The 10,713-nt window shown below is 34.9% G+C and overlaps 1 protein-coding gene across 1 annotated transcript; it reads left to right on the forward strand.

Annotated features, from left to right (window-relative positions):
- Positions 1–3,889: 3,889 nt before the first annotated feature.
- LOC141676968 (cytochrome P450 CYP72A219-like) lies at positions 3,890–7,345 on the forward strand. Its single transcript, XM_074482691.1, has 5 exons — positions 3,890–4,171; positions 4,775–4,995; positions 5,359–5,606; positions 5,714–6,095; positions 6,590–7,345. The coding sequence occupies exons 1-5, from the start codon at positions 3,901–3,903 to the stop codon at positions 7,019–7,021; spliced, it is 1,554 nt and encodes a 517-aa protein (XP_074338792.1). The 5' UTR covers positions 3,890–3,900; the 3' UTR covers positions 7,022–7,345.
- Positions 7,346–10,713: the final 3,368 nt, after the last annotated feature.

Consider the following 10,713-nt stretch of genomic DNA (forward strand, 5'->3'; position numbering starts at 1 on the left):
AATTATGTATAATTATAACTTGTGACCGATAATGGCAATTAACTGTAAATTTATCAAGTAATCATTTTGGGTTGTAATAACTTTTAAATTGTGGATTCAAAGACTTGTACTTATTTCAATTTCATCTCTGAGACTATAACGGGTTGTTGTGTGTGTTAGTGTGGGGTCACAGCATAAGGTTATTTATTATTAATTAAGTGAAGTGATATTGTGGAAAGAAAGACTGTGACGACCCGGATCCCCGACCCCGGATCTGGGGGTGTTACAGAAATGGTATCAGAGCTAAGCGTTATAAACCTCAGAGATGATGCGACGATATAATAATAAACTCACAAAGATAATAAGAACTCTTGCCAAGTTCATGGTCGGACTACTTAAAGTAGCACTGACATTTAAAACCCTTACGGGAACCCTTATAAGTATCATGATAGTAACTTAGCTCGTTTAATGTGTAGGTGCCTGAGATAGAGGACCCTGAGATGTTCGAGCGTGAGCATGATGAGGCACTGCTAGATGTTGAGGATCAGGAGGAGCCTGAGATGGAGGAGGATGAGGAGGACCCCTCAGAGGAGTCAGAGACGGAGGTCATTGCTATTTCAGATGAGGAGGACCCCTCAGAGGAGTCAGAGACAGAGGTTATTGCTATTCCAGATGAGGAGGACTCGGATGAGGTCCCAGTAGCTGAGGAGCGTGTTGGACCTATGGTAGTGTATGCTGGTACCCCTTTACCCACACTTCCGGTGGTCAGAGCCCCTACCCCTCCACCACTATCTTGGATTCCCTATGATGACAGCTCAGAGACCCATACTTCCGAGCCTAGGCAGACCGAGGAGGCACCCTCAGCGGCTCCGGATTCACCACCTCTTGACCCTGCCCACAGGCAGTCTTCGTTAGCTCATGAATATGTTCAGGATGTTCTGAGGACCCGAGTGGCTGTTGCCGAGGCCTGACTGGATGAGGCCAGGAGGGAGTTGGATGCGGAGAGGGCGGGTAGGCGTACCTGAGCTTATGAGACTAGGGCTTCTATACCCCGATCCTTGAGGAGGGAGCTTACGGGGATAGAGCTCACGTCCCGAGCGAGACTCAGATCTCTCCAGGGGGACAGGCATGGTAGGATCTCCAGGCGGCAGGCCGACTATATTTTCCGTCGTGCGATGGAAAGGATATGGGAGCTGACCCGCTCCGGTGTGTGATTCAGGATTGACGATGGAATAGTCTAGTTGTCTAGTTAGCCGAGGCCTTAGTAAGAGCCAATTTTCCGGGATAGTTGACTTGTATATAGCATCCCTTTTTCTGAGTAGACAGATAGACTCTTGTGTATCACTTTTGGGACAGATGGCGGTAGCACTGTTGATACTGTTTAAACAAAAAGACTTCAGTCTGCTCTTTTACATTTTTACGGACTTTAAATGTTACAAGTACAAAATGCAAACTAAGATTGCAATACAATTTATTTAGTGTTGTCAATTTGACTAAGTGTTGTTAAAGTACAGGCATGTCTTGCACAATACGAAGATCAAGTCGTAATTTAGAAAACTATATTAATACTTATCAAACTGTTATTCAAAATGTATATAAATATTACCTCAGAGGAAATAGCCGGTGTATTATATATAGTTAAACAAGGTGAGACAACTCCAAAAATGATTATCTAAGAATGACTAATAGGGATGCCTGTGGGGCGGGTTGGACTGATTAAATGCAAAATCTAATTCAACCTCTTAATTCAATTTTAATATTTTTTAACCCTAATAAAATTTGGGTTTAATTTTATTAGGTCGGGTCGTTTAGAATTTGAGTTGGGTTGGGTAGGTTAGAACATAAAATATTATTATGTCTGCGTACAATAATGTTAAAATAAAAGAAAGGAGGCTTGATGGAATTTCTTAAGTATACGTTTTTACTATAATACTTATTATGCTCACGGAGACTCGTTTTGATCAAGTCCCGACATGAATTCCGTCAAAGTGTTTGTAGTATTACTTATTGTAAATTCATATGCCAACTTAATTTAATAAAAACTTGGCCATGTACGATTGCATATATATGTAACTTTCGAGTAGAAGTTACATTCATCTACCATAATGGTGTTAAATGTTAATTTTATTTAGCGAGGTTTAATACAAAAAATCAACTCAAATCATATTATAACAAGTAGGGGTACGTGTTGTGTTGGAATGAGCGGGTTAAATACGAAACTCTAACTCATTTAATTTGATTTTATTAATTTTTAGATTAAAGTCTGGTTTGAATTTTTTCAGTTTGGGTTAGGGTCAGCTTGGGAAAGGTAGAGTCGGTTAGGTCGGTTTGGAACCCGTGAGCACACCTAATTATTATTATATAAAATTTGAAATTTTGTTATATGTCTGGAGATACGCGGTCGACTTTAAATTTTACAAATATGTTATAATTATATTAAAATTACATGAGTTTGCGTGCCTCCATGTCAAATATGAATAATAATTTATACGTACTTAATTGTTTAATTTAATAAATCTTATTTAACATCTTTTAAATCTAAAATATGTTTTTACCAAATTTAATATTATTGCATGCCTTTTATAGTATAGATATTCATTCAAAATTTATGAAATAAAATCTAGCAAAATAATAAATTTGGTTCATGAGTATCATATATGATGTTATGAAATTACTATACTATATGAGATACAATAAAAAAATATTTCACAATTTTCAGATTATAAAGTTATTTAAATTTATATATATATATATATTCGAGAAATTATTTTTATATAAATAAAGGTGCCTGCCTCACACACGAGCTCTTACGCTAGTTATACATAATTTGTATAATTTTGAGAATCTCAACCATACAAAACTCTTAGCTAAAATTATAGCCAATATAATCATATTGGCTAAATTTATCGAAACTTTCAAGAACCGTAACAAAAATGTAAATACAAATTTAGCATTATAATCGACCCCCATCGAAACATATAGTTCAGCAAATTTTACATAATTATTATTTTATATTATTTGAACCAACAATTTTACCTAATATAGTTGGAGAGCTCTAACATTTCTTATCGGGATTATGAGCTATCTATAATTAATATCAAATATTCTATAAAAATTTGCGAGATTTCTGTGTAGCCAAGATTCTGACGATCTGGCATTTTGTAATAAATTAAGGCCTACGTTTGAAAAGGAAAAGATACTAATGGATTGCTTAAAATAATTAAATATACATATATACAAGATATTCTATTGAAACAAAATTAAAAAAATTTAATGAGAGCCGGGAGATAACTTTTATCTTATCCTCATTCTTATAATTAGCATTTTCCAAAACTAGCTTATAGTCTGTGTGATATATATTTTCTTTTAAAAAATTAATGTAAATATATAGTGTTACTTATGATACTGTTATATTATTGTTTTAATTTTTAATATTTTATATTAATATTATTGCAATTAATATGCAGAATTATACGAATGTGAAATTAAGTTATTATATGTATGGTATAATATCTGATTTATTTTATTTACTGTTAATTTATTGAATCGTATTTTGTGTTTGAATATAAGAATATATATTGCGTGAGCCTCTAGGATTTACTCCGTGCGCACCGAAAAATAGTTGTAGAATTATATAATATTTTTTTATTAATGATTATATTAAGATTATATTTATTCAAATAATCGTTCAATTTTAGTTTATGGAATATAAACCGTCGAGATTGTTTGGACAAAATCAAAATTTTGAATAAAAAGTTCTTATACTCATTTCAATTACTAAAAAACTTAAGTGGGACCCGAGTGAATAGTTGTAAGGCATTAAAAAATAAACTACTGGGACCCGAGTGAAAAACTGAGACCCTATAAATGAAGTGCTCTAGCTTTTTCTCTTACACAAACGAGCAAGAAATCTAGCAAAAAATGGAAGCAGCAATAGTAAGAGTATGTGTTGCATCTGTACTATTGTTATGTGCATGGACTGCTCTGTATCGGTTATGGTTGAAACCTAAGAAGCTGGAAAAACAAATGAGACAGCATGGCTTTCAAGGGAATCCTTATCGTTTTTGGTTTGGAGACAAGAAAGAAGAAGTGGCCATGTTAATTGAAGCCAATTCCAAACCCCTCCCTCTATACCATCATGATATCGCTCCTCGTGTTATTCCTGTTCTGCATAAGCTTGTCTCCCATTATGGTATGTACCTTTTTGGCTTATGTAATTCAATAATGCTTTTGTTTCACGTATGTTATTAGTTGAAAAATGACCCAAATCGATTATTTTAACCAGCTTGGTCTGGATTATTATATGTGAGAACCAAACTTTTGACTGCTTTTACTGTCCATAATACTTGTTAAATTTATTGAGAACATTTTTGTGATCGCGTAGATTCTCTTTAATTTCACGGGCCGGTCTGATGAACCTCCCTGCCGCATCTAATAAGGTGCACGGGGACGAGTGTTTCCACAAGATTAATTTGACGTCTTCTATCATTAATTTTTAAGAAATACATAATAAGCCCGCATAAAAATTGAAAATTAAGAGTGTTTTCCTAAAACAAAATCTGTGTACCCTGATGCAAAATTTTGATAAAAAAATTCTGAATCCGCCCCTTCTTAATTGACATTTAATCAATTATTTTAATTACAATGTAATAAATGATGAGAAACTAACAAAAGATTGGTGTACTGGTTGAAATCTTTGCCCCTTGTGTGAGTTGACTCCTGGTGTTTGTAATTAATTAGCAAAGGTGATTGTGGATTTCACATGTATCTCTTCTGGGCTTGTTACATTTTGCAGGTAAAAAAGCTTTTACATGGGTTGGACCAACACCGAGGTTGATCGTTACGGATCCAGAAATGATTAAAGAAATCTTGAATAAGAATTATATATATCAAAAGCCGAAGACAAATTTTCCGCTACTAAAGTTATTCGTTTATGGCCTGCCATTATATGAAGGGGATAAGTGGGCTAAGCACAGACGACTTCTCAATCCTGCTTTCCATTATGAAAAATTGAAGGTTAAAATTACTCCCCCCTTTAAAGCATGATTGTCAAATGGAACAAAAACTACTCGAAAAATATAAAGTTGAAAGTACGAATAATTTATCCTGCTCATAAGAGAAGTCTTGAGAGTGTAAAATTTACATATAACTGTAGAAGTGAGATTCACTCTCATCACTAAAGTTGTTCTTTTTATACTTGAAAGTGTTAAAAAATGACTAACCAATGACTTTTTGGTCCAGTGGTATCTCTCTAGCTCCTCCTAGGGAAGGTCGATGATTCGAATTTCAAATCTTGTCAAAAGCAACTAGATAGGTGCATATATTATTTGAAGTGTAGTTTTTGTTGGTTTTCTCTATTGATTCTTGTTGTGTTTTCAGGGTATGCTACCAGCAATCGATTTTTCTTGCAGCGAGATGATAAAGAAATGGCAAGAAATGATATTGGAGGGAAGGAATGCATGCGTGTTAGACGTATGGCCTTCGCTTCAAGCATTTACGTGCGATGTGATTTCACGAACAGCATTTGGCAGTAGTTATGAAGAAGGCAGTAGGGTATTTGAACTACAAGTAGAGCAATGCCAACTTGTAGTTGAGGGGTTAGGGTTACCTTACATCCCAGGATCGAGGTAAACTTTGAATGTTCCGCAATTTTGAATATGGTAGAATATATGAACTGTTTTAAACGAAAGACAAGAAATCACACTTCCATAAAAATCATTAAATTTTTGTTCAGGTTCTTACCAACTAAGAGGAACAGGAGGATGAAGGAAATTGATAGACAAGTACGAATACTGGTAAAAGGTATAATTGATAAAAAGATGAAGGTCATGAAATCAGGAAAAGTTAGCACTACTGACTTGCTGGGGATAATGCTGGAAGCGAATTCTCAGGAAGTTGAACAGGGAAACAAAAATGCTGGGATGAGCATTGATGATATAGTTGAAGAATGCAAGATGTTCTATGTTGTTGGCCAAGACACTACTTCTATTTTGCTTGTATGGACGATGATTTTGTTAAGTATGTATCCCAGTTGGCAAGACAGGGCAAGAAAAGAGATTGATGAAGTGATCGGGAATGACAAAGTAAATGTGGATCACCTAAATCAGCTGAAAGTTGTAAGTGCTTCAATTTTCATTCTATTAATAGCAATTCTAAGTTACTCGGACTCTTCATTTTTGCGCTGATACTCGTGTCAATCGGACATGACATGTGTGTGTATGTTTTCTCTTTATTTAGTAAAAGACACTAATTTACAATGTAAAGTATAAAAAGTAGGTATAATTTCACTTATATGAAGGTTATATGCCGAATTCCCGTATTCGTGTCCAATTTCGGATCCACATCCACGAATCCTATTTTTTTGAAAACTAAGAGTCTGACCCTTTGGTCCCCCTTTCATCCGCACCCATCTCTAACACTCGTACCCGAATCCGGGTAACTTAGGTAGCAATACTAGCATTTAGACTGACAAACTTATTTGGATTTTGGCAAGACTATCAAATTATGATCTTCCACAGACGTGCTGTGAGAGCCTCCTGCATTGTTACGACTTTAATTGCTTATTCAATTTTAGTTAATTGACTTTTTTTTTAATTCTCATCTATTGCAGGTGACTATGATTCTGTACGAAGTTTTGAGATTATACCCGCCAAATTCTGTGCTTGTTCGAAAAAAAAGCAAGGGGACTCAATTGGGTGTTTTAAAAAGTTTACAAGCTGAAATGGGACTCGTGTTACCAATCAATCTGGTGCATGTTGACCAAGATATCTGGGGAGCAGATGCAAAGGAGTTTAATCCTGAAAGGTTCTCGAAAGGAATAATGAACGCTACAAATGGTCAGACAGCAGCATATTTCCCATTTGGCTTAGGTCCTAGGATCTGCATTGGCCAAAACTTTACAATGTTGGAAGCAAAAATAGCCATGGCCAAGATCTTGAAAACCTTCTCCTTCGAGCTTTCACCATCATATACTCATGCGCCATATAATTGCCTTACTGTTAAGCCACAATATGGAGCTAGCTTGATTTTGCACAGGCTTTGATTAGCTTGAGAGTCTGCTAAGGTTGAAGTAATAAAACTGGTGATGCAGTAGCAGTGTCACTACTCTTCTGGGCATTGGGGTTGCTGGTGGTTTGGTTTAGACTATTTGGACTGTAATGTTTTCAATAAATTATTATCTTTTGTTTTTGAATCTTTGCTATTTCTTGATATTATTCGATGGGACTTCATATATCGACCCAAATTTATATGGGCATGTCCGACGACTTATGGAATTTCAGATTGTTGGGCCTTCTACCTTTAGAGCTTGGGCTTAATTTTTGTTTATAACAATGGGTGGTTTTTTTAATCAATTGTTGCATATGTACATGTACGTAAATCTTGTGACACGAAATAAAATGACTTCAAAGTATTAAGGCGAAAGCACAAAACAAAGAACAAATCCCACTCATACAACAGGTCTTCAGAGTGTAATTATTATGCACAATTTAACTGCACTTTCATAACTAGAGTTGTTAATCTTCATATACTGAAGTAAAAGAAAAACAAAATTTTGAAGTAATGTTCGTTTTGTTTCCACTGTTGATTATTGTTGCTACCAGCATTTGATTTGTATTGCTGTGAGATGATAAAGAAGTGGCAGGACATGTTATTGGAGGGAAGGAATTCATGTGAGGTTGATGTGTGGCTTTGGTTTCAAACATTATTAACGACGATGTGATTTCACGAACAACATTTGGCAGTAGTTAGCAAGGTGTTAGAATACTAATGATGGTCGGGTTTTTCCTTTTTGTGTTTTTGTCAGTACGAAATTCGTCTGAAATTTTTGGTTATAATCGTGATTAATTAAGGCTATAAGGACACATGAGAGATAGAAAAATAATAAGAAAAATGACACGGTATGAAACATTGTAATGGATAAAATTAGAGAATGAGTTTACAACAACTGTATGAGAATGACATGTGCCTTTATAGTAGACACGTGTGGAGCATGATAATGAATACGGTAATAGATAAGATTACAGTAAGAGCCTACAACAAACTTATGACTTTAGTTGACGGAGACACATGCTTTTGAAGGTGATTAACAGAAGATATTGTGTCACGACTTTGCAAGAGAGAGATACAAGGGAAAGACCTAAGATTTTATTTGTTGGGATCTTATACTGAGTGAAAAGGCAATGTCCTGTACGCGATAAATGTTATCAAGCCATCAGTCAGTTGCCCCCAGTAAGTGAAGTTTTCTTTAGAAAGCTATTCATTGGACAAAAAAAATTATTACGAAATTATTGAATTTAGAGGAAGTAGATAAATCGGTAGTGAGAGAAAACATGAGGAGTGCTAATAAGGACGTGGCGTAAAATAAGGCGTTTAAAAATGCATGAAAGTTGAGTTGAGAAGGGTGAGGAATACGCGCTCGCTTTTTTGCTTTAACGGGTTTCATTTTAAAAAATTTCTCAAGATACGACTGTTTATTTTCTTGGAAAATGGGGAAAATTATAATATTTTAAATATATAACTCCTTATGTCTCTCTCTGCATTCATTTTCTTATCTTAACATAATTTTGAGCAAGAAAAGCAAGAGAAAAAGCGATAAGTGATGGGACGCTTCGACTATCAGACTATCAGTTCTCCACAGGTATTATTTTAATTTCTTTGTAATTCTTAATCTTAGCATGTTCTTTGTTTTTCTCGTTCTAGTATTAAGTAGGATAATGTATATTTCCGTATGTATATATGTGTTGTGGGGATATGATGTAGGGGGTTCGGGTGAGAGTGTAAAGAAAATTGGGAATTTATATGAGAGAGTGGGGGTTATGCAAATACACGATATAGTGTGAAGTTTGGATTTGTGTGGAAAATATGACTCGCTCTTAATTGGGGTAAAGTTTGAAGTTTTTAAGGTATAAGTTGGATGATATGTGGTTTGGTACGAAATTATGGTTTGTGTAGACGGTTCTCCTCGATTTTTAATAACTTTCATCCCTTGTGGTTCTTTCTTATACTTCATGTTATTCAATTGTTCTTTCATTTTCTCATTTCTTTAATCTTGTATCGTGCCTACTTTGCTAATGAGGGCTTATTTTTGTTTTCTTATACAAAATCTAGGAATGGGGAAGTGTGGGAGATTCGTAGCAAGAACTAGCGATAGCGATAACGAGAGTGATTGATTCTGAAAATAAGGCTTCATCTTCATCTCAAAGAGGAGGAGAGCATACTGAGAGTGACAATTTTTCGTTAGATGTAATATGATAATATGAGCAGTTAACTATCATAGTTTGCCATCTGAGTTCATCACAGAAGATATCAGAATTTATCATATCACCATTTGACAGAGGATGACATCATCAAGTCATTGGAGTTTATATCTGTATCTGTTAGAAGCTGTATCTCGGGAAATGATTGATTCTGTGATAAATACTATAATTTACAGTGATATGTGAGTGATAGTTTTCGTAAAAGGGCTATTTTAAGCTAGAAGGTGGGTTGAATAGCTTAATTACCAATTTAAAAATTGTTGTGGCATTTTAAAATAATTTATCCCTTTTTAAAACTTTACCGAGTGGTTATGCAGTTTATATGTGCGGAAAATAAAGTGCAAGGAAAGAAAATACCACACGGTGATTTTATTCTGGTTCGCGATGGCGCAACCTCTAATAGATTCGCTCACCCCTACTCCAGTCCCCGAGCTCCTCTCTCGGACTCGGGATTTTCCCTTATAATAAACTCGCTCCTTTAGTAGGCGGAGAAGCTTATACACCCTTACAAATATTTGTCTTGGTGCGTAACACAAGGGTCACCACCTCAAAATAAATGTAATACCTAAACAACTTATCTTAGACAATAACTCCCCGCTATTTCTTCAAAGTTGATGTAGAACCCTTGTGTGGACTTGGCTTCCTTAACTTTTGTCGGTCTTGGATCTTAGTGATCCGGTCTTGGGTTTCCTCTTCTTCACGGTGCAAATACTAATAACTCCCCATTAGTACGTATAGGACTTGGGTCTTAGAACGAGAATCACCTCACGTCACTTCACCTCACTACAAAACTAATAAGACAATCCACAAAACAACAAGTATAGAGAAAAAGATGGGTTGAACTAGTATGTTACAGTACTAGCCCGCAAGATAATATAATATAATATTCAAATAAGAATATTAAATATGAACTATATATACTTGACTTGAGATATAGAATAATATGTCAAGTATACTTTAGATTACTCCGTCTTTATAGAATATATGTTTCTCGGAGTAATATAAGAAATCTTTTATATATATAAGTAATATAGCTTATGACTTCCTTAGTATTATTCTTCTTTCGATTATGTATTTTTAAATCGAAGAATACTTTACTTACAATCTCGGAATTGTAACTTATCATTTTTAAGCTCGTAGGCTTAAGGATTTTAGTATACTTATATTTTGACAATTATAGAGCCAAAGTATACTTTTAACTTCGTGCACAATTTATAGGTTCTATATAAGCCAAGATCGAGATAAAAGAAGTGCAAATAATTTGCTTTGGATTTGTACTTTTGAAGTTTTAGGTGGATGATTACGAAGCTTACTATTAATCGATTTATAATCCCACGGAACACTAAAGATGTTAGTGGGGATTATACGATACTTTTCGTAATGGTACTATATACACGAACTATGCGTTGGCCAAAATCCAAATAAATGAAGTGCAAGTAATTGGCCAACTCGTGTGATTAAATCCACCTTTGAATCT

Source organism: Apium graveolens, chromosome 8 (genome assembly GCF_009905375.1).
Source record: "Apium graveolens cultivar Ventura chromosome 8, ASM990537v1, whole genome shotgun sequence".
NCBI classification, from domain to species: Eukaryota; Viridiplantae; Streptophyta; class Magnoliopsida; order Apiales; family Apiaceae; genus Apium; species Apium graveolens.

Coding starts and splice junctions, on each gene's coding strand:
- LOC141676968 (XM_074482691.1), top strand. CDS start 3,901: ATGGAAGCAGCAATAGTAAGAGTATGTGTTGCATCTGTACTATTGTTA. Junction 4,172..4,774: donor TAAGCTTGTCTCCCATTATG/GTATGTACCTTT, acceptor TACATTTTGCAG/GTAAAAAAGCTTTTACATGG. Junction 4,996..5,358: donor TCCATTATGAAAAATTGAAG/GTTAAAATTACT, acceptor TTGTGTTTTCAG/GGTATGCTACCAGCAATCGA.